The sequence below is a fragment of the Macrotis lagotis genome, chromosome 5, assembly GCF_037893015.1.
Source record: "Macrotis lagotis isolate mMagLag1 chromosome 5, bilby.v1.9.chrom.fasta, whole genome shotgun sequence".
Taxonomy (NCBI): Eukaryota; Metazoa; Chordata; class Mammalia; order Peramelemorphia; family Peramelidae; genus Macrotis; species Macrotis lagotis.
In genome coordinates, this window is record NC_133662.1 from 243390400 (window position 1) to 243418065 (window position 27666).

Below are 27666 nucleotides of genomic sequence, written 5' to 3' on the forward strand. Positions count from 1 at the left end.
TTCTGTTTTTTTTTTTTTTTTTTAACAAACTAGTCCTACCACTTCCAAGGCCTCCAGCAGGGCTTTTTACCTTCTGGGGCTCATGGACCCTTGTGGCAGAGAACATCTACTGATCCTTTTTCAGAATGTCTGTTATTTCCATTCATCAAGGAAGGAAATGCTTCATTTCATTTAGGGATGTGAAAAGAAAGGTGTCATTTTTTCCCTTATCCATGTTTCCAGACTCCCCTCAAATCTGAGATCTATGAACCTAATTCTTTGGCAGTGGAACCCTACTCATCACTGTGTCTACTTGGACATGATCAAATCGTTCACATTAAATAGTAATGTTTGTCTTTTGCTCTTGAAGACGACCACCACATAAGGGAGGTGATGCCATGACACGCACATGAATTGGATTTGAGTGAGGGGCTACTTTGCTAGGCCACACCAGCCTCACTTTCTCCTCCAAAGCCATCTGGCTCTTGGGGCCAGATCTGAATCAGGATGACTGGAGCCGGCCCTGGATGCGGAGCAATCAGGGTTAAGTAACTTGCTCAAGGTCACACAACTTGTGTCAGAGGCTCATCCTCTTGATTCCAAGGCCAGTGCTCTATCCACTGAACTGTCTAGTTCACATCAAAATGGTGGCTAACTGGCCTTGAAAGAGTTCTTGATCTTCACTTCCACTCTTCTGTCCACCTGAAACTTTTGAATTACTAGTGACCATCTTGACACTCTTGCATTGTTTGCTAGCTTCCTGGGTGGGCTGTGGGCTTCACCACCCTCATGCCTCTAGGTGGGAACCAGTCATCAGCCTCACTCTATTCTTGGTCTGAAACCACAGCTGACCCTTGTGATTATCCCTCCCGCACTGGATACCCATACAGTGAGTTTGGGCTTGAAGTGGTCTGCCCTTCCAGAATGACAAAGCCTTTTTTTCAGGGTCGCTTCCAAGTTTGGAAATATACAAAAAGGCACCAGTATTATTAAATCATAATGGCAGGTTCTGTTTTATTGGTTTGCTCAGTAGGTAGAGTTAGGGAACAGAATGGAAACTAGACAGAAAGAACTTGAAAAATGACAAGACAAATTGGACTTGCCAAATAGCCCATCCCACAAATAAACTGACCCCCAGTGAAAAGAGATACCATATGCGAAGACTGATGTACTTGTTAGAGGGAAGAAACCACATCAACTCTATGTTTTCTTATAATGATCTTTTTGTTCTTAATGACACCATTGCCATTAGCTAAATTCCCTTTAGGGCAGACACAGCATCATGTGACCACTGGAAACGGCAGGCGTGTTCCACTAAAGCTGACTCTTAACAATTTAGAGGGTTGGCCCCGGGCCATGAGTCCAGAGGCTCAGACTGATTTCTAGGGAGAGTCTAGCTCCTTTCAAAGGAACACAATGTCTCAAGGCTTCTGTCTTCAGTCCTCTGAGGCGGCCAGTTTTTAGTCTGGGATGTTCTCTCATTTCATGGAACAGTACTCACAACAATGGCAACCTTTGCAAGCCCATCTCTCTCACCGGAGTAATTTTGAAGTAACTGTTCCCATGACTCTTCCTCACATCACATACCAGAAATGAGATTTCCCTAAAGCCATTTATTTTTTTCTTAAAGATTTGACACGTTAAAAAAAATCCTAGTCATTTTTCAATACTGGATCTACTCCAACTTGTAACAGGGAGGTACAATGAAGTAAACAAACCATATATTGGTCTCCTCTAACAATGTATGTCCCATTCTATAGCTGAGGTTCCCCACCTCTCTGCCAAGTGAGAGAGGTCCACAAGATCCTCATCCTTGGGAGCTGAGCCTGGTCACCAATGTTGTTCAATGTTGTTCTTTTTTGTTATGATGACCTGGGTATAAACTGTTCCTCTTGATTTCCTTACTTCCCTCTGCATCACTCTGCAAAAGCCTCCCCCCAGTGGCTAGAAATTCCTCCTAGTTAACATTTCTTAGTTTGTAGGCATATATATATAATTCATTTAGCCATTTTCCAGCTGACAGATACCCATTGGCTTTCTGGTTTTATGCCACAAAAACAAAACAAAACAAAAGAAAACTTGTTGTGAGCAATAGCTTTGTGTACCTGAGCCTCCTTGGGACATATGCTGGAAGTGGGGTTACATGGTCCAAGGGCACAGATGGTTTAGTGCCTCTTTGGCCCCCAGTTCCACACTGTTTAAAGTCTCATTCTTCACCAGTAGCAATTCACTGGCAATCTGATGGCATGTTTGTTTCCATTTCCTGGAGTGTAAAGGTGTCTGGGGACTCTCTTACTGTATGTCAGCCGCATGCAGATGTGGTGGGCCTAGCCCTCTGTGGTGGGCCCTGCAAGGAGGCTTGGGAGCTCCAAGAGGCAGGCTTTCATCTGCTGCAATTCTTGAACCTGTTCATTCTCAGGTCCGTAGTGTATGGACAGAACCTTCTCTGCCTTCTCTATTACACTCCTGGCTTCAGTGACTGCAAACCTGGTCCAAAAGAGGAAAGCAGAGGTCACTTCCTCTATCATGTGCCTGAGCATGACCTCGTCCTCCTGGCTGAGGCCTCGCAAGCGGTAGGAAGGCTCTGGATGGCCAATGTCTGGTCACTGCCTTCCTGCAGCTTCTGGTCTGGCTTCAGTGAATGATAAGGAGCTCTGAAGAAGCCAGAAGGGCCCACTGGGAGCCAGAGAGAGAGAGCGGGGCATCTTCCTTCAGGGATAACAATCCAAAGTTTCTAACTCAGCACCCTCTTTTAGGATGAACAGGTCTGCCTAACATCTCATCCCTCTTCTCAAGAGAAGTTTGTAGAAGCACCTGCCAATGCATTTTGGTTTAAAAATGAGACCTTGTTTTTTTTTAGCTTCATCTGCAGGTCTATTTGGAGAATAATACATCAATTTTTTTTTTTTTTTTTTTTTTGCTAAGCAATGGGGTTAAGTGGCTTGCCCAAGGCCACACAACTAGGTCATTATTAAGTATCTGAGGCTGGATTTGAACTCAGGTACTCTTGACTCCAGGGCTGGTGCTCTATCCACTGTACCACCTAGCTGCCCCAATAAATCAATTTTTACTTGTCTTATTAATAAAACCTAATTTGGATATCTTGAATTGATGGTGTTGTAATTTTGATGAGCAAACTGTCTTTGTAATTGATATGTTATTCATGAAAATGAAAAAGCTATATTTTTTAAAAAAGAAAAAAAAAAGAAGTTTTTTGATTGAGGTTTCTGTGCCTGTTCATTGGAATGCTGCCTCCCCGGCAGACTGGGAGTTAGTTCATCGAGGGCAGGAAGAGTCTTTGCCTTTTTTGTACCCTGCCTGCTTAGTAGGGTGGCTGACCCATGGCTTCCTGCCTGGGGGCTTAACTTTCACTCTTCTTTCAGGTTAGCAGAAGAGGGACTCTCTCCATGCTCCCTCCTCACTCAGTAAGAAGCAGAGGCCTGTGACTTCCCTTTCTAAACTCTTGTCTCAAAGACTCTCAAGGCCCCTGGGAGAGGCCCCAGGGGAGTCAAGGGACTGGCCCAGGGTCCCACATTGCCCAAGGCAGGGATATGAACCAAGGCCTTCCTGCCTTGGGTCCAGCACTTTCCTTACCAAGCTCTATTACCTCTCAAAAGTAGACAAGAAGCCTCCCTTTACAGACTTACTTGCTCAGTGGCTGCCAACAGTATGTTTTTGGGGAGGCCCTGCTCAGAAAGGCTAAAATCAAGGCTTCTATAAAAGAGAGGGACAAAAGGAAGTGGAAGGCATGATAAACACCATCGATAAAAGAAAGGGTGAGCTAGTGGGGAAGGGAAGAGGAGAGACAGAAGTCAGAAGGCTGGAGCCCAGGCTTGCTGAGAAATGACAGGAGGGCAGGTGCGGGTTAGTTTCCATCCTGGTGTCCACAGGGCTTGACTGGAGGCACTAAGCAGGAAGGGTGGGCTGAAGTGGGAAGGACATTTTCTTTGGGGAGTGCATTTTGGGGCTCAGAGGGTAAGGGGTACAAATGTTTGTATTGTATTAGAAAGAAAACCACTTCAGCTTTCCCCTGAAGAGGAAATGAGAAAGCTACTCAGAATTTCAAAATAACCTAAAGAACTTAGTGAAGCTTCCAGGAGGGGGAATGGTGTGTGCTTGGGAGGAGGCCCGGGAGGGGCCTGAAGAGCCTTACCCATTGAAGAGCACCTGGGCCAACTTGAAAAGCTCATGACCTGTTTCCACACTGGCTGGTCCGTGCTGGGCCTCCACCACCCGAAGACTGTTTCGTAAGTGGGCCGCAGATTTGGGCCAGTCCCCTGTCAGGAAACACAACCTGATTCCAGGAAGAGCCACGCTCACTTGATTACAGCCAAGGCTACTCAGAGGGAGGGTGGGGAGGGTGAAGAAAAGGGGAAAAAGGTTCGAGTTTAGGGGTGACAGTCTGGGAGTTTAAATTAGTAGACAATTAAGCCAAGAGAAAATATGACCTGCCCTCTTTTCCTGGGAAAATGCCCTACCGAGGCTGGCATATGCATGGGCCAGGTGGTCCTCAATCTGTCCCATCAACATGTGCTCCGAGGTTAGGAAGTTCTCAGCCTCCTGCTGGCACCCCAGCAAAAGGTGGATGGCTGGAGCTATTGATGCAAACAAAAACAAGGCAGCAGAAACTCAGGACCTGTCTTCTATGGCAGCTGACTAAGTCCAGTGAGCTGCCTACTTTCTCAACCAAGCACCACGTTGCCTATTGGGACCAGCTAGCTGTGTGCAGGGGGCACATCTCTGTTCCCACAATAGTTTGTGGTGCCATTCCAGGCTAGAGTCCAAATTTGAGCCCTACAGAGTTGTACCATGAAGCAGGGGCCAGGGAGCAGTGGGCCATGGCCTCTCCCCATTGCCCTCTGGAAGCATCCACCCCTGTCTGAGATACAACCACATTTCTGGGAAGTTGAGTCAGTGAGGCCTTGGGATCCAAGCAAATGGGAATGACGCATGGGCCCACATGTGTCAGAGAAAGCTCTTACGTCACTGGGAGGTACGCCAACCTGGCTGGATAAGCCACATTATTCAGCCCTCAATAAAGCTGGTTCTGGTCTCCATGGATGACACAGCCACCTTGTGGCTGACATAGGGATAATCCCATTCAATTCAATAAATGTTGACTGAGTCCCTGAGTGTCAACAGCAGGGATTTGTGAAGAGGAAAGGGACTCTCACCTGTTTTGTCCTCTCTGAGCAGCTCCAGGGCCACCTCTACCCGGCACTGAAGGTCCTGTAACCTGGTCGCCAGGTGAGCTCTGCTCACCAAGTCCCCGCAGTCTCCACTGCTGCAGCACAGAGGATCATCTCCCTGGAGAAGGCAGCTTTACTTACCTTCATTTCTGTACAGGCGCAGCAGCCCATTGAGGACTAATGTGAGGAGGGCTGGGGCCAACTCGACTCAATTCAACCAGTATTTAGGGACTGGGTTAGGAAGGTCTCTGTTCTCAAGGGGCTTACACCCTGGTCTTTGGCATCAGAAGACGCCTTTGAAGTTCTTGGCATTGCAGGTGACAGGGACATGTCTACATACCAGGCTTAAAGTCTGGCTGAATATGGTGAGAGTGCTGCATCAGACTGAAATAGCCAGCCTTGGAAGGTTGTTTCTAGAATTTGTTCTTTGATCCACGCATTCTTTAGGATTAGATTATTTAGTTTCCAATCAATTTTTAGTCTCTGCTTCCAAGGCCTTTTACGGAATAGAATTTTTATTGCATTATGGCCTGAAAAGTGTATATTTAACCTTTCTGTATATTTAACATTATGACATTGTTTGTGAGTCTCTTTTATGCTTTAATAACACATGGTCAATTTTTGTGAAGGTGAATATGATGGAGACAAAAATATATTCCTTTCTATTCCCAATTTTCTCCAGAGCACTATCAAATCTAATTTGTCTAAAATTCTTTTAATTTCCTTAACAGGCTGTCTAGGTAGGGAATGACTTATTCTTCAAAGGAAGCATTCAAGTGGATCCTAAGTGACCACTGGATGGAGATGCTGTGGATTCTTGAGATAGGAGTTGGATGAAGGAGACACGGGTTCAGGGGAGAGAAATCTATCCAAGGTTATCTTGGTTTTAAGCGGTTAAACCTTGAATCAAATGCAGTCCATTTACAACCAAGACAATCCTGGGAAAGTTTCTTAACTTCTCTGTGCCTCAGGTACCCATGTTTGTAAAATGAGGCAGTTGGACTGGATAGTCTCTCAAGTTCCTTCCAACTCTAAAGCCCTGCTTCACAAAGGAGGCTGAGTACTCTGAGCATCTGCGCTGCTCAGATCCAAGGTGGATCCCACTTGAGGACTGAGTCTTTTACCCCGGTGATTGTAGCCCAGAACAGCTATTCCTTTCAAGTGACACAGGCCTCAGTTTTTTTGTTATTCAAAATGGGCAGGTGACAACCTGAATGTCACTAAAAAGTAGAGCCACTTTTAGGGAGTTGGTGTGAATGTGGGGTGGGCTCCTAGCTTTCTGAGCCTCCCTAAGATGAGAAGACTTAGAGATGGAAGGGCTTTAGAGACCAGACAGCCCAAGCCTCTCCTGGGCTGAGGGCAAGGCATCAGTAAGTGACAGACAAGATTTGGCTCCCAAACCACTGCCTTTTTCATTAGCCATCACCAATCAATGCCTTGCTTCACTAAGGCACCCACCCCCATGCCTTATGAGCCAAGAAGGGGAGCTGCTCCTTGGAGCTGCACCCTTGGATTGTTCTGTGGAGGAAATGCTAGACTTGGAGGAGGGAGAGCTCTGGGTGCCCACCTCTGATACCCATTAGCTGTGGGCAAACTTCTCTCTGACCTTCTCTTTCCTCATCTGTCATGACTGTTCCCCCAGCAGAGCTTCTCCTGGTTGGATGTGAGGCTTAATGAGAATGGATATGAAGGCAGCTATTTGTTTTTATTACTAGTGGGAGAATCTGGGTGGGGGGAGAGAATGCTTCCAGAGAATGCTTCCCTCCCAGGAATTCCAGTCCATGGGCAGGAGGAAGAGAAAGGTACCTTCAGAGCCGCCTTGCAGGTGGAGCAACGGAACCTGTCTAGCTTTGGTGTGGGGCTGGCCTGATGTGTCTCCTCCTCTTGACAAGCCTGGCAGTGGCAGTCAAAAAAATACTGAGATCTCAGCTTCTGCTGCCTTGTGACAGCATCCATGCGGCACTCATCAGGTCCTGTGTAAGACACAACCCAGAGGGAATGTGAAAAGGCGGGAAAGACCCAGTGGAGGGTCTGTGACAACTTCTCCCTTTGTGAATCACCACAGTTAAACACAGGGGGAGGGGCGCAGGAGAATGTAGGAGCCAAAGGATCACTTGTCCAGGTCACTTGTCCAGGCCACTCTCAGAAAAGCAAGAGTCGGATAAGGGAGATGACAAGGGGGTCAGTGAAAGGCTCTCTCTCTGTTTAGAGCTCAACCCTTCTTCCTGGATGTGGTATCCTTGCTATTCTCCTGGAAGCACAGGAAGGAGAGGGCTTCCTAGGGCTCCTTTCCTCAGGAGAGGTGGGGGTGGGGGTGGTGGCTCACCGTAACAGTGGAGGATCTCTTGCCCACGTGCTATGAGCCGTGATGCTTGGACAGTGCCCACAGAGCCCCTGAAGGCCAGGCTGGTGTTGGGGCTGCATGAGTGGTTCAGCAGGCTGATGACAGGGAAGAAGCCTGTGGCGAGGCGGACCTGCTTGTGCTCTGTCACAAGGCCCCCTTCAGATCCTGAAAGTACCCAAGGAAAAGAAACAACCACATCAGGACACCAGTTCTAGCCTCACTACCCATTTCTCAGAAGATGGAGATAGGAAATTGGGCCTTTTGCCCATCTGACTCATGTCTTTATAAGCGGATTCAGTATAAATAGGAGGGAACATGACTCACAGCATTCTCTTGTCCTCAGGAGGCAAAGGGGACAAACACATTTAAAGCAAAAGTCCCCTGGAGTCATGGAAGTTTAATCATTCTTTTTCATTACCATGAAGAGGAACCCAAAGATTAAAATTTCTTAAATCATAATCAGAAGGAATTATCAGCAGGGAAGTTTCCTGCCTGGTGGTAGGAGAATGTTCACAAGGGTCCAGAGACCAGAGAAACTGTCAGAGTAATTTCCCAGAGATGTTCCAAATCATTGTAAGGCAGACGCTTTGATGTGTCAGACATTTGGTTGGTTAATTTAACAAGTGTCCTGGCTGTTATCTAAGTACATTGTTCACATGTGTAGGTTAAACAGATGAAAGGATCCTAAGTCTTTTGTAGAAGCTCCGAGTGATAAGAATCTCCAGAAAGGAGCCTTAGATTGAGCCCAACACTTCCCGCTCCCCAAGTCTGTTCTAGACCATCGCTTCAATGACATTTGGCTTCCATTGGGAGACCAGAAGTCAAGGGAGTCTGCCATCTCTCAAAGTGAGCACTAAATGGTGGGAATGCTTCCCTTCCAGAGGGGCCCACCCACTGCTCCAGGTGCTGGCCCACTTGAGCCAAGGGGAACGAGGTTTTTTCCCCTCATGACAACCCTTCAATACTTGAAGATCTGAGAAGAACTCCTCCTAACTTTTCTCCCCTCCAGGAGTGTCTGCTTCTCTTGTTAGATCTCATACACCATGGTTTTGAGTTCCCACCTAATCCTGGCTGACCTTTCCTGGTCTCTCTTGTGCTTAGTGATGGCCTTCAAAAAACAGAACCCAACACTTTATAGGTACTCTGCCTTGGGTAACACTGCCTCCCTTCACACCACACTGTTGGCTCAGGTTGTGCTTGCAGTCAGGTTAAGACCCTGAGATCTCTTCGCACACGCTATTGTCTATCCCTGCCTTCCTGTCTAGTCATCCTGTCCCTGGGAAACTGGTTCTTTGAAACCAAGAGGAGGGCTTTATACTGTCTCCTATACATTTTATCTAATTGGATCTGATTTAACATCCTAGTCTGTCACGATCTGCTGGATCCTGGTTCTGTCATTCAGTGTGTTTGATCTCTTCTTCTACATTTGGCAGTCTACAATTTTGACAAGCAGCTCTCCTTACCTTCTTCACTAGAGGGCTAAGTATAGATCCGCACAGCACATCCTTGAGACATCTCCCTCTACAAGAACAGTAAGGTGACTGGATTTGCTCATTCAATCTATTTCAAAAGCTACCAGGTTCTGTGGGTCTGCCCAGCATCTTGCTGGGAAATTGGTTTAACATCAATTCTCCCTGACAGAAATCTTAACCTTCACACTAGTTGAGATGCTTTGATGTTTAAACCATCTCTTCGCTTCTCTGAAGGTCATTTCTCTGGCAAAATGACCACCCAGAAGAACCCAGCCAACAACAAGGACAGAGGCCTGGGAGGAGCCACAGCAGATGTCACAAAGTGCTGACGAGGAAGCTCCTGTTCTTTCCTTGCCGGACAGCCCTTCCCACAGAGCTGGAACAAGTTTCTGGGATGCCAGAATCAAGATTTGAAACCTCTGTCCCTGATGCTAGGTCTCACTGTCTAAGGGAAGAAGCCTTTATTTTTTTTTTGCTGAAACTCAGGCTATTTGACATCATAAAATAAATGTCATGCCTCAAAGAATGCTGGTATTAAAAATATGTTTATTTACAAAGAGCAACAGTCAAAAGCATCCTTCATTGAGTGTCTTCTAGGTGACCACCTAACCTTGCCTATCTCCATTCCTGGATCTGGCTTCAGGCCCTCATTCCAAAATGGTTTACTCTTATTTTAAAACACAATTCTAACATGTTTATTTAAACTGTTTTCCCAGGTCAGTGCACATAAAGCAGCAAATTAGTGGGAAGGGAACAGTTGCTTAAGGCAGGCATGCCAGAACAGCAAGATGTGTCAACTAACCAAGAAAGAGAGGAAAGAAAAATGCTAATCGACAAAAAAACTTAAAAAGGTTCTAGCAGTCTGGGGTCAGACTGAGCAGGAGCCTGATATTTTCAGCAGTTACTTTACAAGTAACATCTCACTTATCCAAGGTCAGCTATCCAGTAACCTCAATCATCAGAATCCAGCTGAGGGCCGGGATCACTGGAAGGCAAACAGTCCAGAGGGCACTGCTCTATTACCTGACAGTACATTAACGGCACACATACAGCTGACCCCCAGTCATCAAGAAAAGGTGATGGCTTGCTCTGCTTAAACAGTCAGAGGAAAATGCACATAGGAAAGATTTCTATTGCCAATGGTTGGTTCTACTGTCATTCCCATATGGTGCCAGATGGGCAAGACCTTTCTCACCTAAGTCAGCGTGAGGGTGGGCCCACAGGCTCCCTCCATGACCCATTCCACTATGGGGTCCTGGGAAGACACAGGTGAGTGTGATTCCCAGTTTCCAAATAACACATTTTATTGGAAATGTCCCCTAAGGACCCTAAAGTATCAAAAAAGCATCCACTTGACTGATGGGAGTTTTGTTTCCTCTTCTCTTCCCTGGAGGTGCTAATGAGCAGAGAAAATGCTCCAAAGCAGGCAGGGCCAGTGCAGTGCCCAGGCTGGAGGAGCAGCCTCTGAATAATTCCAAGGGGACTAGCCCACTTCTCAGCTAGTGATGGCTGACAATTGACAGGAAAGCAGTTGCTAAAATTTTTCCCTAAAAACATCACATTCCAGTCAGAGATATCAGTTTTGCAAATTATTTATGGATTCTCTCCAACAGGAGTGGGCTTAGGAACAGAAATGAGTGTTAGTTGGGTGTGTCTCTGATTGGGTTCCAAAAAACGTGATTTAAAAATCATCCTGCTTTTAACTGAGTCACTCTCCTTTCCATCAGAGTATAGAGCAGCAGGGGGGCAACAGTCTCAGTTTCCACCTCCATAAAATGGGCATAAGATTATTTATTTGCCCTCCTGAACTGGGAGGGAAGCATTTTGGAAACTATAAAGGGCTGCATCAAAGGGGTTTATTGTAGTATGGACAGGAGAAGGTGAAAATACTGGTGGAAAGCTATTTGATACAGGAAAGCTACAAAAAATATGAACTTAATATAAAAAAAGAAATTAGGGAGGAGTGTTTTTCTCACTTTTACAAAGATAGTGCAGCAGTCAAGCGAGAAAGAGAGAGACAGACAGACAGACACAGAGAGACAGAGAGACAGAGAGAGAGAGAGAGAGAGAGAGAGAGAGAGAGAGAATTAGAGGAGAGGAGGAGAGAGACAGAGAGACACACTGAGAGAGACACAGAGAACCCACACAGACCCTGCTCCCTGAGAGCCCATGGCTGGGCTTTGGAGAAGAGCAGCATCAGAGTACAGGAGAGGGAAGGAGATGGGCAGTGTTGCTGCATGTTCACAGAACTAGAGTCAGCTAAGAATCTAAGAGAAGAGTTGTGGAAAATAGGTAGGAGAGATGATTTTCACCTGAGGGAATCAGGAAAACTTTCAGAAAGAGGAGGAGAGGAAGAGGAGGTGGGAGGGAAAGAAAAAACAGAAAAAGTGAAGAAGGGGGCATGTAAGTTGGGCCTTGAGAGAAGACAGGGATAGGAGCAGATATGTGGTAGGGGTCATTGTAAGGACAGGCGGTAGAAAAAGCTAAGGCCCAAAGATGTAGGACAAGGCCGGATAAGGACAGGGGAAGGTTGGTCCTTTGGTTTGGCTGGGATTAGTAAAGAGATAAGGGCTTTAAATGTCAGGATCAGGAATTTATACTTTCACCAACAATGGAGTCACTCAAAGTTTCTAAAGAGAGGGGTGACATTATCAGAGAATATATTTAATTATATCATTCTATTCTAGAATTATCAGAGTGTAATCATAATTATGACTCTGAGTGTATCATAATTATCTAATTATCAGAGAAGGGTCAAGATGATGATTTGGATAGTGAGGGTTGGGATGGATTGGGGGAGGAGGCAGGAAGAGACTGATTTCATAGGGAGAGGTGGTCCAAAAGATCCAGGTGGTTGTGAGAGGAGGAAGATGGGTGGGAGCAACAATGTGGATTGAGAGCCAATAAAACTTAATGACTTTTTTGGTTGTGGGAGGTTTCCCTGGTCTCATGGAATGAATGCTGGTTTTAGTTAGAGACCCTGAGGATGAACCCTTCAGATGTCACTTCCCTCTTTTGGGACTCAGTTTCCTCATTTGCTTAAATGGCATCTGGGATCACTGCAGGCTCTAAGTCTGGATCCTACAATTCAGACAGGCAGCTTGACAAAGAAGCTACAGGGTTCCTCTGGGAACTGGGAACACATGGGCTCACATCCTAGCTCTGGCATTTATATAGCCGTGAGACCCTCGGTAAGCCACTTAGTCTGCCTCAGGTTTGCCATCTGTAAAATGAGGCTAATGCCATAGGCTGCATCTATCTCACAGAGTTACTCTGGAATTGGCTGATCTTTTAATGATTATGTAAAGACATTGACAAACTTTTAAAGTGACATGTCAAGTGCTGGTTGTCCTCGTCGGGCTCTCAACAAGCAAGTACTTCCCTGCCTTTAATAAAAGATTCAATTGGCTATGAAACTGAGAAGGCAAAAACAATGCCAAAACCCAGCCCCCCAAAGCTAGAATTCAGGCTATAGATTGTGTCCTTGGTCATGGGAAAAGGAAATGTAGGTGAAGGGAACCCTTGGGAAAATCCCATTGTGGCAGAAGTCATAATAGGGGCCTTCGAGAGAGACACCTAGAGAAGTGGCCTTCCCAGGGTCTCTCTGCTGGTTAGTGGCAGCAGAGTCAGGGTGATTGTAGAGACCCTTGCATCCCCCAATCTACCAGCTCTTGAACTCAGCAAGTCAGAGACTAGTTCTTCCCCTTGAGACAACATTAGAGAGAGGTTTCTTCAAAAACTTCAGGAAGAGGACTTTTGCAAATAGCACAACAAATGCCTCTGAGGTTCTTTGTCAAAGTCTCTCTCTTATTTAACACTTTAATCCTCCTTCTGTATTACTAATGACACAGCTGCTAATGAAATTCAATGAGAACACTAAATTGGGAGGTGTTGGAGCCCCAGTGAAATAATAAAAAGGGATAAAACCAAGATTAGAAATATGGGCAGATTAAAACCAAATTAGATTTAATTAGAAAATGCAAGTGAATATACCGAAGGAAAAAAATAAAAGTCAGAAAATCTACTCAGTGGATGCTGCTAGAAAACTAGGGCGGCTCAGGAAAGCAAGATGGGCCTAGGAAGAAACAGAGATGGGTAGGCAGTGCCAGAGGGCAGCCCGGGATGAGCTTCACTTCTGGAGCTCCCACCCTGTCAGGAGGTGAGCCTCTGGTGAGACACTTCCACACACCACCACCAAGCTCAGTCAACACCATTTCACAGATGAGGAAACTGAGGCTGGCAGAGGTGGGCCCATTTGCTTAGGGTCACAGACCTCGGTAGAATTTGAATGAGGCCCAGGGCTCCAGCTCCGACACCACCTAACCTCGGCTCCAAGGTCACTGGCATCATTCACCTTCTACCCGGCGGCGAGGCTCAGGCCCCTGCAAGGGTTTGTAGCGACCTCTTAGTGCCTCCGCCCCGAGCCCCGCCCACCGGGGAGTCCCGCCCACCGGGGAGCCCCGCCCACCGGGCTAGTGGAAGGGAAGCTGGGGGAGGGCAGGGCCCAGCGCGCTGCTGGGGGGGGGGCTGCGCTTAAGCGCCGCTTGCTGATTGGCTGATGGCTGGAGGGTGGGGCGGAGGGGAAGGCCCGACCTTTGAGAGCAAGAGCTTGGCTACGGCCTCCCAGGGCAGGGTGGGCGGCGCCTATTCCGGGCCCCGCCCACTGCAGGCCCCGCCCCTCCTCCAGCCTTCTTCCCCCCTTCTTCCTCTTCTTGCTTCCTGGCGTCCCTTCCGTCCTTTTTCTCTCCTCCCCCTCCCTCCTTTCTCCCTTCCTTTCCTTACCCCCCCCTTTTCCTCACTCCCTTGCTTCTTTTCCTTCTCTCTCTCTCTCTCCCATTCTCCCCCCCCAGCTTTTCAAGAATGTTTGGCGAAGTTTCCCCCCCCCCAGGCAACTAGGTCATTATTAAGTGTCTGAGGCCGGATTGGAACCCAGGTCCTCCTGACTCCACTGCGCCACTGAGCTGCCCCTTGGCTCTTTCCTGGATGCTCCTTTAAGCTGACTTTCCTGACAATCTCTCATTATAGATAAAGACCAAGCTGCCCACTTACCTGCCTCCTGAAGGGTGGTCACTCCCTGGGCATTGCAGTGCAGTTGGAAGACGTGCCTCAGCATGGCCACTGCCCAGATGCTGGGGCCTGGTGGCGATGACCGCCCCGCTGTCCAGGCTGCCTCCTGCTCCCCTGGCAGGGAAGGCCAATAGGCTTCTCCCAGCTTCTTGCACAAGGCCACAACACTTAGGCCACAGAGGAACTTGCGCTCTGGGCTGTGCTTCTTGGTGTGGGGCAAGAGGTGGAAGACAGCATGGTAGGTACTCTGATACCTGCCCTCCCTGTCACACCCAGGCAGCAGTGATCCAGACACATCCCCTTCCCCCAGGCGGGGCTGAGCATTCTCTTTCTCCACTGGCGGCTGGCCATCAGGTACAGAAATGGCTTCAGAACCCACTGTTTCCTGTAACTTGTTCACGAGTTGGCCAACAACCTCAAATCCAGCTAGAAGGACTGTCCTTAGTGCCACATGGCAAAAGACTCCTAAGGCCAGAAGTGTTCCCCCCAGGGAACACTCGGTCTGGTGATAGCGATCCCAGGCCAGCTGCATGCACTGGGGGCTGCAGTACCTGGCGTAGCTGCATCCTGGACAGGGAACCGGAGCCACGACAGGCTTCAGACACCGGTGACAATGTAGGTCCCCAGGGGGTGCTTGGCTGTCCTGCTTGGCTCCCGGGCCTGGCCGCAGCCATGGTGTCTCTGCAGGATTGAGGACGCTCACAAAAGCCTCTTCTTTCACGAGGACTTCACCGGGAAGAATGTCCTGGTTGGCAATTAGGTAGCGTCCTCTCGAAGGGTCACTGCACAAGCTCACGGATGACGACGCACTGGGAATCCACTGGTTCTTGACCCTCAGCTCAAACTCCTTCGAGGCGTGTTCTGGACTGACAGTTCGAGCCTCTGCAGGGCCCTTGTCCTCCTGCACCCTTGTCTTTAGAGGACCGAGTCTCCTCTGAAGGGCCTGGAGATGTGGAGCATCAGTGTGAGCCTGCTGACCTGCCAGGCTCTGCTCCAGCTCACGGATGGCTAGGGCAGCCTCCTGGAATCTGCCCAGGGCCACCAGACACTCGGCCTTGCGCAGCATCAGCTTGGCTTGTAAGCTTTCTGGGTACCCGTGCATCTGCGCTCTATCAATGTCTTCAAGACAAGTCTGAAATTAGAAAGAAAATGGGATGAGTCTGCTCTGGGGTGGGGGGGGGGGGGCGAGAGATCTGTACCTTGACAAATGCTTTATCAAGAAAACCTTCATTTCTTCCTGAATTACACAACCTACAAGTAGAAGATAATGGGACCTTTCTTTGGATAAACACATCACATCAAGAGCCCAACTTACAGCAAACAAACAGTCCTTGCATTGAGGGGGGGAGGTCATAAGGTGCTTCTGACTGTGTCACTGCTCTGCTCAAGAAGCTGCCTGGGCTCCCTGGTGCCTTGAGGAGAAAAACCAACCACCTCTGCTGGGCATTTAAAACCTACCCACTCTAGTGCCAGCCTCTCTCTCCAGGATAATTACACCAGATTCTAGCAATATTGTTCCTGGTGCAGGACCCTTCAAATCTGGCTCCTCCAGAGCCCAGAAAGCTCTCTCTGTCCTCACCTTGGAGAATCCCTCCTCCCCTCCAGGTGGCATCCCTGACAGGTCCATGTAGGTGTGCTCTGCCACTGCAACATGATTTGTAGTGGTTCTTATATAGCCTCTATTTACTTATCTATGAATGGACTCTATCTGACCAGTAGAACTGAAGCTCCCTGAGAACAGGCACTCTCTCACTTCTGCTTTTGTAGCTCTAGTGGAGGGGAATGGTAGGTGTTTATTTTTATTTTTTTAGAAGTAGATTTTTAATAAATGATTCTGATTGGTCTTCCAACTATCAGAGTTAATTTCTACCCAAAGTAGATTTTTTTTATAAAAAAATGAACTCCATGGGGTGGCTAGGTGGCGCAGTGGATAAAGCACCGGCCCTGGAGTCAGGAGGACCTGAGTTCAAATCTGACCTCAGACACTTAATAATGACCTGGCTGTGTGGCCTTGGGCAAGCCACTTAACCCTATTTGCCTTGATAAAAAAAACCCAACCAAAACAAACTAAAAAAGCCCCCACTGAAATCCAATGTGATAATCTTATTTAAACTTTATTTCTTAAAGTTGCTTGCTTCCCCTCTAAGCTCAGTCTCTGCCCCACTGAACCCATTTCTGTAACAGTTGAGACAGCTAAGAAGAGTTAGCTACCCCAGAAAATGATTGTGGCATCATGCTACATCCACTTGTCCTATCCAAACTGCCCATTGTGTTGGTTTTAGGAGAAGCTCCAATTACCAGTAAGATGGCATCCCCAGAAGTACACTGGGGATAAACTTTCTTTTTAGGGATAGAATCTGTGATGGGAAAGGGAGCTCCTCTGAACTGTCCCTTGGCTTGGACAATCTCTTGGTCACTTCTGGTGAAGGTCCAGAACCCATTATGGCACAAAGCAACTTCAGGTGATCTATACAACCCTGGATGACTCCCTAGAATGAGTGCTCCAGGATCCGCCAAGAAGGTTCCTACACAACAGATCTATACAAAACTCTCCCTCCTCCACTCCAAGCCCTGACTTTCCTAGCTTCCCACAGGAAGCCTTTCCCACCCTATCTACATCCCAGTTCCCTCTCTCTGGTCAATATGTCTTATTACCTGCTCTACAGCTTGCTTTGTACAGACCTGGTTGTATTGAACTGTAAGCTCCCTGTGGGCAGGGGCTGCCTTTTGCCTCTTTTTGTATGTCCAATGCCTGATAAGCAGTAGGCTCTCTCTCTTTTTTTTTAGGTTTTTGCAAGGCAAACGGGGTTAAGTGGCTTGCCCAAGGCCACACAGCTAGGTAATTTTAAGTGTCTGAGACCGGATTTGAACCCAGGTACTCCCGACTCCAAGGCCAGTGCTTTATCCACTATGCCACCTAGCCGACCTCTAGCAGTAGGCTCTTAATGAAAGTTTATTTCCTGACTGACTGATGGTGTCTGAGGCAGGAACCATCATCTTCCTGACCTCCAGCTCACTGCTCTGTCCATACACCTTAGCTGCTCATTTCATGCTGATGGTCTCTGGGGACTCTTTCTTTTAGGTTTTTGCAAGACAAATGGGATTAAGTGGCTTGCCCAAGGCCACACAGCTAGGTAATTATTAAGTGTCTGAGACTGGATTTGAACCCAGGTACTCCTGCCTCCAGGGCCGGTGCTTTATCCACTGAGCCACCTAGCTGCCCCCTCTCTGGAGACGCTTTCATCCTACAGTGCTTTCCTCCTGATGATCCTATCAGGGAAGGGCCCAGGTGTCCTCAATCCCATTTAGAAGGGGGTGATGGAGAGCAGAGGTGCCAGCCTCCTCCTGGTGCCCAGCTGCTGCTACAGGCAGGATCTGATCAAGACCTCCTGCATTCAAATCCAGTGGCTTCCTCCTCCCAGGTTCTCACTACACCGCCCTGCCACTCAAAGCCAGAAGCCATGTTTGATTTTGTCTAGGCCTGGTCTCAGGGGAAGCCAAGACTAAAAGAGAGCTGCTTTCCTTTGATGGGAAATACTTGTTTGATGAAGGAGTTGAGGAAATCTCAGACAAAGAAAGGCAGAGAGATCAGAGCCTCCGAAGCTACAACCAAACCTCAAGAGTCTCACAAAGGTTCAAACTTCCTTTCTTCTTTCCAGGCCAGGAAGGGTGGTGAGCAGAGCCAGAGCTGTGGGCTTTGAAAGCAGAGCTCCCTGGTCCCCAACTGAAAGGACCACCCCGTACCCGTGTGGGAAGGTCAGAACATCGTTCATCTCCTGCTTCCATCCCTCCAGGAGGGGGAACAGCAGAAAGAAACATAGGTCTCCGAGGGGAAATCCACCCCAGACTCCCTCCTCCTTCCTGGGCTTCCTACAGCCACTAGTCTCTCTCCCCTACAATCCCAGAAACCATTTTACAGTTGCTGCCTTCTTGCCCCCCACTTCTCCCATTCCTTCAGAGGCCTTCCAGGCTCACATCTTTGGAGAGCTGGGTCTCCTGAAGCTCTTCTTGGCTCCTTCTCTGCCAGGATAGTGGCATGTTGGTACTCACCTCATACTGAGCCAGATGGAAGAAGGCTGCCGAGCGATTGGCCAAACACAAGGACATTTCCCGAGTCTTGGGGCTAGCGTGGCATGTTCCCTGCAAGAGTGATTGAAAAGAGTTTTCTTTCTCAGGGAAAAAGGGTTTGAGTCAGGCCAACGACTACTACTACTATTACTTTTACCACTATTGCTACTTGTCAACAGGCCTATTTGGGCAAAATCTTTCATCTTACTGGGGTGAGGACAAGAGCACAGCATTAAAAGGGAAGCTCCTTGAGGGAAGATTTTTTTTGCTTTTTCTTTGTATCTCTAGCACTTGGTACAGTGACAATCACTTAGGGATCTATAAATGCTTGTTAGCTGATGGAAAATAAAAGCAACCTAAATGCAAAGTATTAATACCACGATCAGCTAACTAGCTTTAGGAAGATGGTTTATTTTTCCATTTAATGTTTGCTTTTAGTTCGTATTTTTTTCCTTGAATTCCACCTGTCCCCCTTTTACATGTCACACATTTAGATAGCAATTTTAGAGGATATGGGAGAGTGGGAAGCTACCAAACTTGAAGCCAAGAGAGACTCTGCCCTGTGATTGTGGGCAAGTTGCTTACATTTTCTAAGCCTGTTTTTCTCTCTGTAAAATGGGGTAAATAACCCCTAGAGCGTCAATCTCACAACACAGGGATAGTAACATCCACTGTTATCAGTGAGCAGACCCATCCTCCAGGGCCCTGGGGGAATTGGATTCATTTCAATTCATGATCAGATCTCCACAGACAAGCCCAGTGACTGGCCAGAAGGCAGACAATCAGCATTTGAGATTGTACCACTAGGGAGCAGAGGACCATCTAGGGAGGTCTACTTTCCCACAAAAACAATGAAGTTGTTATGGTTTCATGTAGGGGCCATCTGCTGGGGCAGTACTGAAAATAATGCTTTGAACAATCTCTGAGAAAATGGCTCTTAGAGGGGCTGGCAAAAGGGAGTCATGGGGGCCATTGCCAAAAAAAGCTCATAGTTGTGACCAGACATGGGCAGCTCAATATGATGCTGGCTGTCCTGCAGGTGTGGGTCTCTGGACCAACTTCAGGACTGAGGCAGGGATGGTGAGCCCACTAGTCACACTTTTGGCTCAACTTTCTTCTCTACTCCTAAAGGACTTGAGTGGGAAGTTCTCAGGGTGCTGTTGCCTTTGGGGTAAGGAGGGCTTCCACTCTCTCCAAGTTCAGTATTCTGGCCCACATCTCAAGTTTGCTCTCAATCCACTAATTCCAAAGTCAGAAGATCCTCCTACAATCTAGAATTTCTAGATTTTACTCTTAATCTAGTTCTCTTCCCTCACTTGGACAGAAAGTGAGGGAAGCTTCTCTTGTCCTGGGTGCCCTGTGGGGGAACACTGACCAGAGGCCAGAGGCATGGAAGGAGAGTCCAATTTTTCCAGGCTCAAGAAAGGACAGGATGATTGCTTGCCACTCCGGAAATGTCCTGAGTCCTGGTCATTTTGAGCGCTGGCTATGACTGTCTATGATCTGTTTGTTCTCCAGTTAAAAGACCTGTCTGTATAGGATGAACAAACTAGAATTTTTCACTAATTAGTTCTTTTATAAGCTCCATGGGCATCCTCTGATGCCTTGTTGAGACATGGAGGTGGCTCCGGGGTCTTAAAGACTTTGCCAATGGAGGGCAAGCTTTGGCAGGTCCTAGCAATCTCTGAGCAGGTGCCCAGGCACCTCTGTTATTTGAGGACCAGCTTAGCTAAGCTCAGTGAGGCTCCTTGCCAGGTGGGCCATAGAGTTAGAAGGTTTCCTGCCATAGCAACTCCCAAAGGCCATCAACCAAGTCATACAGGGTTTCAATTTGTGTTCACAAACCCAGGGCCCTAAAGATCCCTGCAGGGTTAAAATGAGTCGTTCATATAAAAATGGCCTATGATCCAATGGGGCTGACAGTCACGGCCAGACAAGGCCTGGCGGGAGGCCCAGGTGGCCTGTAGCTTGGGACATGTACAGGAGCTAGGCATTTAAGAACACAGGGATTTCTTTATGGAATGTAGGACCCACAGTACAAAGTTCCCTTTGTTTCCCAAACATAACCAAGGACAATGCTGCCAAGTGTCCTCTTTTCTACCCAAACCTCTAATTATAGACCAGGTCTTAGTACAGTGACGACATCCCCTGGTGCAGCTGCAGGTCTACAGAGGCAGAGTCAGCCATAATGTGGCTGTGGTGCCTCCTGCTGGGCCTGCCTTGCCCTGCCTAGTCTTGCCCAGCCCTGCCCTGCCCAGCTCCTCACCTTCGAGTAGAGTATGGCAGCCATTCTATAGGCCTTCTTTTGGAATGCCTGGTTTCCTTCTTCTTTATAAAAAAGGCAGGCATTTGGATCCTTCTCTACTGGGTAATCTTCAGCAAGTCTTTGTAAAAATGCCTCATCTTCAGATCTGCAGAAAAGGAGAAAAGGCTCACCTGGCTGCAGACCCTATTTCTAGGAAAGCTGGTCCTGGGGAGGGGGCCAAGGGGTCTGGGCCATTTGACTGGGGCCAAGGTCCTTTCCTTGCCTCCTGGAGCCTTGGCTGCTTCTCCTGTCAAGTGAGACGACTGACAAGATGGTGTCTCAGGCCTTTCCTATGGTTCCATGATCACTCTTGACTCCCACAGATGACATGGAAGAAAGTGATGACTTGTCTGTTTCCCCAGACCCTCAGTCAGGAGAAGCTGGATCCCTGAGACCCGAGGAGGGGAGAGAGAGCATAGGAAGAAGAGCACAACGCTGGGCTGGGAGACACTCACAAGTCAGAGAGCTTGACTTGGTGCACCTACATCTCTTGAGAGGCCAGTGAACTGCCAGTCATTCCATGGTCACCCTGGGGCACCAAGCAGAGAGAAAGACGCACAACATTCTTCACTCAGGAAATGTTTCCTGCCAGGGCTGTGTGACAGGAAGGAATGGCTAAAAAGGACTCAATCCTTCAGGCACTGAGAAAGTGCCTCCTATGTGCCAAACACTGTCCTGATGGATGGGAACAGAAAGAAAGGCAAAACCAATCTCTGCCTTCAAGGAGGGAGACAATGAAAGAGACAACCTGTAAACAATGAGGTCTGTTCAGATACAGACGGAGTAGATGGATGGTCACCTGGGCAGGAGAGGCTTCTGCAGATAGCATCTGAGTTAGGTCTAGAAATAGGCTAGTAAATGCTGTATTTAGAGCTGGTGGTTGTGACCAAAGAGGGTAGGAAGGGCCAGGTAAGAAAGATCTTTAAATTTGTTCAGTCAAAGGGGCAGCTCAGTGGAACAGTGGATAGAGCACTGGCCTTGGACTCAGGAGGATCTGAGTTCAAATCGCATCTCAGACACTTAATAATGGCCTAGCCTGTATGACCTTGGGCAAGTCACTTAACCCCATTGCCTTGCTAAAAGGAAAAAAAAAATTGTTCAGCCAAACAAACTGAGAAGCAAGAGGAGGCCATTAGTTTATCACGTGGAAAGAGATGGTGTGGCCAGATCTGGGTTTTAGGAAACTCTCCTGGGCAGTGGGGGGAGAGTGGATGAGAGCAGGGGGACAGAGGGAGAGAGGCCAGTGAGGTGACAGCAGTAGTGACACAGCCCTGTTGTTGGTGGTGGCTGTGGGCATGGAAAGGAGGAGGAGGAGCAAACACAAGAGACTCCCACAGATGACATGGAAGAAAGTGATGACTTGTCCAAAACAGACATGGTCAGGTCATCCAGGCTCTTTTAGCAGAGGCCAGATGATCACTTGTTAAAGATAGCAGAGGAGGGATGGGAAGGGCTCTTGCGGCCTGAGACTGAAGTTGGAAGGTGATCGTGCCAAGAAGTGGGTAAGAAGGGAGGCCGATAGGCCTACTTCTAGCGGTCTAACTCAAATGAATGGGTTTCCTTCTACAACCATTATTCCTTTCAATTAATATTAGGGAAAAAGACAAAAGTTGAAAGGTCTTAGTCCTCGTGAAGAAGCTCCCATTCTTTTGGGGAGAGGAACAATATCTAGACAGAAAAGCAGTTATCAAACCAAACCTAAGTGATTTCTAAGAGCCCTGCCAGCTGAGGGATGAGGAAAGACTTGTGGCAGGAGGGAGCCCCTCAAATCATTCTATGACATAGAAAGAAGGAGCAAATGGGCCAGACATGCCGGACAGCCTGTGCAAAGGAATGGAGACAGGAGATGGGGAACATCGGGTTGAGCAGTTTGGTTAGTATAAATTGTCATCAATTAAAACACTCTGCTTAGAAACTTAATTGTTCAGTTTACTTGTTCAGCTTGAAACCTCAAACGACTTTGGGAAGGGCTCCCCTCCCAACAGGGGCTAGCGCCAGATCAGAAACTCCCTGGTAACTTGCTGCATCATTAGCAAAGCTCACATTCCCCAGGGCTAGGGCTCAGTGGAAAATCCTGGACTCGGCAGTCACTCGTGTGCAGAGTCTAATGACCCTCTGAGAAGCCCATTGCCCTCCTTTGCACTCCTGCCTCTGAGGTTCTCTTTATGAGGACATGGCAGCAGGGGTGAGGAAGGGGACAATAAGAGAAGAAATGCAACCATTAACCTCTCTTTCCCACATAACTGTAAAGTACCCACATGCTCCAGCTTGCCCTCAGCACCAGAAGCAGCAAAGCTGAACGCAGAATGGAGCACAAACCTCATTTTTTCCAGATGTGCCCCCCTACCCAGTGTGCCAATGACTTCAAATGGTTCTAGTGGGAGATCCCATTGTCATCCCCTCACCCCCACCCCACGCTACCACAACCAACTTCAACCTTGCCATGTTAGCAGTAAGGATGGCTTCTGGTCCATGCTGAGCCACAGCAGGACTTATGGCCTGGATGTCATGACAGGACCCAGAGAAGTGGTCTGAGGGGTGGGGGTGTTGATCACGTCAAGGGATTTGGGGTGTCTAAGACCTGGATTTAAGCCCATCTCTGAAATCTATTGGTGACATAACCATGAGCAAGCTCCTTTGCGTTTCTTGGCCTGGGTTTCTTCTAATCTCAAGGGGAAGATGTAAGACTCAGAAGAGTGAGTATAAAGCACTGGTCCCAGTGAAGGCCCTGCCCAAATGTCATCTCTCCTTAGGACTGTTGTAACCATGGTTGAGTCTCCACTGCTGGCTCCAGGTTGTGAGGTCACAGCTTTTCATACTATTATTAAGACATTCCTCTTTTTTGGGGGGGGGGGCACACTTTAAGAGTGTAAAGGGGTCTTGGGAACAAAAACCGAGAGCACCCGTGTTCCCTCAGATCTTAAAATAAGGGACTTAGGCCTGTTAAACTCTGATGTCTTAAAGTCCCATGACTAATCCTAAATGAGGGTAACCCAGGGGAAGTGAAGCAACAGGCTCTGAATGTTGTCTGAGTGTGTGTCGATCTAAATGGGGGCAGGTTCTGGGGCTGATCCCTCTTTTTTTTGGCCTGCCAGAGACTTACTGGAGTAGAGAAGAGCAGTGCAGAAGGATCTCCTGCAGGGTACAGGTGGAGAATGCTGCTTGCCTAGCTGGCAGGAGCTGCAGCCACCTCCTGTGTACATGGGCCTGCCACTCCTCCACAGGCAGGTCCATGCTACCTCAGACCTGTGAAGGGAGGAGAAAGATACAAAGTCAGAATGTTGCTGTTAGTTGTGTTTGACTCTGTGGTCCTGTGGACTGTGGCATGCTATCCAGGGGATTTTCTTGGAGGGAATACTAGAGGGATTTGACATTTCCTTTTCCAGTGGATTAAGGCAAACAGAGGTTCAATGACTAACCTAAGATAACAGAGCCGTCTTCCAGACTCCAGACCCAGAACGCCACCCGCTGATATTCTCCTTTATATTTCTTGAAGCCCTGACTTTGCTATGCAGCCTCCCTACCCCTCTGTAGCTGTAAGGCAGTCTGGTAAAAGAGGACCTGGCTGAACCCAGCTTCAGGAAGACCCAAGTCCTCTGAAAGTAAGTAGGTGGCCATGGACATTTCAAGTTCTTGAGTCTCAGTTTCCTCAGTCTGGAAAATGGGTACAGTACAATTTGTAGTACCCTCCTTCATCAGGTTCTACCCACTTTAAAGCACCACACTGTGGGTGATTACCCCAATACCACCACCCCGTTGTTGTGGCTGGAGCCTCTCTGGTCCTCTACTGGTTCAGCCACACTGTGACAGAGCATAGAGGGGTGTCTTTGGGGAGGCTTCCTGCCCTTATGTCACTCACAACTCTTCCCCCCCTTTCCAAAGAACAGAGAAGAGGTACTGGTACAGCTGCTGAGTGTGTAAGGGCTCAGTAGGTGCTTAATGAATGCTTGCTGATTGGGGATCCAAAGACAAGCAAAACCAACTTTGCCCTCAAAGAGTTTAAAATCTAAAGGGAATAAGGGGCACAAATGCAGGCAGCTTCAGAAAGACAAACATAAAGTATTCTGAAGTAGGACGAAGGCTATTCCAAGAAGGGTGGCAAGGAGAAAATGGCACATCAAAGGTTATCGCAAAGAGGGCAGTTTGGCTGAAATGAAGAGTTTATGGAGAGAAAAAATTTGGCTAAACCTACCCCTATAGTCCATAGAACTATAAAATCTTAGAATGGTAAAAGGTCTCAAATGCCACCAAATCTAATATAAAACTGAATGGGAATCCCTGTACATGATGGCCAGTGATCGACCAGCTCCTGCCTGCAGATTTCCATCCACTTTGACCAGCTCTCACTGTCATGAGGCTTTTTCTTTTTTGTTGTATGATGGTGCCCAACTCTTCCTGTCCCTATTTGGGGTTTTCTTGGCAGAGATACCAGGGTGGTTGACCATTTCTTTCTCCAATTCATTTGACAGATGAGAGAACTGAGGTAAACAGGATTAAGTGACTGGTCCAGGACCACATAGCTATTAAGTGTCTGAAACCAGATTTGAGTTTAGATCTTTCTGACTCCAAGCTTGGCTCTCTATCCACTGTGTCCACCTAGCTGTTTTTCCTTTTAGCAAGTCTAAATCTGTATCTTATGCAACTTATAATTTATATTACTGTTTAATTTGTTTCTGGGGACAAGCATTCCCATTGTTGTCTTTCAAATGAGAGTTCTTATAGATGTTTGAAGGCAACCATCACATCCCTCTCTAGTCTTCTATGGTTTAGGCTCCAGAGAAACTGCTAATGGATGGCGAAGCCCACAGGGAGAAAAAAAAATCACCCTAATCCTGAATGCTTTCTTTTCATCTTTGCTTCCTAGAATCTTTCTCTCCCTTTTAAGATATAGCTTAGGCACTACTTCCTACTTGAAGCCTTTTCTGATCCCCCAATGGCTAGTACTCTCACTTGTATTAGTTTTTATACATATATATTTATTAATATTTTTAATATCTACTTAGATGTGCTTGTCTCCTGATTGGACTGTAAGGTCATTGTGAGAAGGGATCATTTTATTCAGCCAATCAACTAACATACTCAAGTTGGTCTCCATTAGTTTGAACAAGGAATCCTGTGAAGTAGTCCCATTATCCAAACCAGTATTGCATATTTTTATAGGTTTGGGCTCAATGGCCATATTTAACACAATTATGACTCTGAACAGTGCCAATCTGAATACATGTGACCATTCCAGAGGCTTAATTATTCACACAAGAGCAACAGGTAATAGATTGTGTTGGGCAAAGAAAGATCAAAAAACTTTTCTCCCTGTAGGAGCTCACAATCTAATGCAAATAACCAATGCAAAATACCAATAAGATCTCTATGGGATAAGTTGGTACAATCAACAGGGCAAGTATTAGCATTAAGGAAGATTGGAGAAGACTTCTTGCAGGTGAGCCTTTAGGGGAATCAAGTGCAAGGGGTAGATGTGGCAAAAAAGCAAACTTGGGCTTGGGGTATGAAAAACCGTCCCGGGAGATTAAAGTGAACTGGACTACCTTCAGGAGTACTAGATTCCTTCACAGTGGATGACCTGTCCATCAAGTGTGCTGCAGAGTGGAGGTTCTTAACTCAGGCTCTTGTGAATGTTTTAAAAATGTTTGGGTGACCTTGGGCAAGTCACTTCACCCCAATGCTATGCAAAAAAAAATTTAGATAGCTGTATTACTGTACAACCAGTTTCCTTTGTAATCTCATGTTTTATTTTTTGCATTTAAAACTCAGATTTTAAGAAGGGATCCATAGCCTTCACCAGATAGAAAGCTGCCCAAGGAGGCCAGGACCCACAGAAGAAAACCTTCTGGCTAAAGAGGGGATTCTCTTTCAAGTATAAGTTGCACTGAGTAGTCACCAGAGTCCTTTCTTTAGCTCTAAAATTGAGGCCAAATAAGTTATGCTTGGAGAAGTTCATCACCAGGAGGACCAAAGCATGTTGAATTTTTCAGTTGTAGCAATTCTCAGACTATCTACTAAGTCGCTGAGGGGTTGCAATCTCTATAAGTGGAGGAGAACAACCATATCAATGACATCATAATCCTGGAACTGATGTATTGTAGACCTTTGCATTTTTCCAATTGCTTGATTCTTTTTTTTTTAGTTTTTCTGCAAGGCAAATGGGGTGAAGTGACTTGCCCAAGGCCACATAGCTAAGTAATTATTAAGTGTCTGAGGCTGGATTTGAACTCAGGTGCTCCTGACTCCAGGGCTGGTGCTCTATCCACTGTGCCACCTGGCTGCCCCCAGTTCTTATATTAGCTCTTCTAGTAAGCAGCTAAATGCCTTAAATCAGTGATGTGGGGGTCCCACAGTCACTTCACCCTCAGGGCAAGATGGCCGTGGCCTCCCTTTACAGGAGACCCCCCTCCCTGGTTCTATGTCACCTTTCACAGGCTGTTTCCCATGCCTGCAATGGGCTCCCCCTTCCTTGCCTCTTATCATCCCTAGCTCCCTTTGCGATTCAGCCAACAGGCTTGGGGCTGGTTGCCATCTCTCCCCAAACCATCGGGCACTTACTTTGCAGGGCCTCCTGCTTGCTGGCGAAGTCGGGGGCTTTCTTTCTGGTTTTCCCCCTGCGCGTGGCTCGGCCTGCCCCTGTCTCTGCTACTCCATCAGGAAGGGCCCTCCCCCTTCATTCCCCGCCCAGTCTTCTTCCCCTTGCCCTTCCATCCGGTGGCAATGGCTGCGCCAGGCACGATGCCCCTGGCACCAAAGCCCCCCTCTTCATCCCCCCCATTTATCCTCTCTTCCTAGAGGTGCTTGCTGCCTGCTCCGTTAGACTGGGAGCTCCTTTTTCTCCCCGACACACAGTAGGCGCTTAATAAATGCTTGTTGCTCCCCTCCCCCTCCAGTGCCTGGAAGGGCGCTCCAGGACCGTGGGCCTCGCGGGGGCGCTCCTGAGCGGCGGCACCCCGGGGAGGGTCTCGCACCCACCTGCCAGGGTCTAGGCGGAAGGGGTCACGCCTGGGGGGGGGCTCACCTGCACGAGGCCGGGGCGGCTCCTCCCCGCCCGGGCCCGGGTCCGCCGGCTCCCGGCCCCGCGCTCCCGCCCCCCGACGCTCAGCGCTCGGGCCGACGCCGGGGGGCGGGGCGCACGTCCCCGCTCTCCGGGAGCCGTGGCCAATGGGCCGCCCCCTCGGCTCCCTGAGCCCGCCCCCCACGCCGCCCGCGTCCGGAGCGCGAGAGCGCCGCGCGCCTCGG

The 27666-nt window shown here is 48.0% G+C and overlaps 1 protein-coding gene across 1 annotated transcript; it reads right to left on the reverse strand.

The window, feature by feature from the left end:
- SMYD4 (SET and MYND domain containing 4) lies at nt 1-27513 on the reverse strand. The gene is made up of 11 exons (XM_074189194.1): nt 27446-27513; nt 23528-23670; nt 20386-20530; nt 18102-18191; nt 14034-15183; nt 7495-7677; nt 6975-7141; nt 5154-5286; nt 4458-4574; nt 4133-4256; nt 1-2466 (listed from the first exon to the last, which is right to left on the reverse strand). Exons 2-11 carry the CDS (start codon nt 23656-23658, stop codon nt 2307-2309), a joined length of 2400 nt encoding a protein of 799 aa, XP_074045295.1. The 5' UTR covers nt 23659-23670; nt 27446-27513; the 3' UTR covers nt 1-2306.
- Nucleotides 27514-27666: the final 153 nt, after the last annotated feature.

Coding starts and splice junctions, on each gene's coding strand:
- SMYD4 (XM_074189194.1), bottom strand. CDS start 23,658: ATGGACCTGCCTGTGGAGGAGTGGCAGGCCCATGTACACAGGAGGTGG. Junction 7,678..14,033: donor GACCACCCTTCAGGAGGCAG/GTAAGTGGGCAG, acceptor GGGTACTTTCAG/GATCTGAAGGGGGCCTTGTG. Junction 7,142..7,494: donor AGAGATCCTCCACTGTTACG/GTGAGCCACCAC, acceptor TGTCTTACACAG/GACCTGATGAGTGCCGCATG.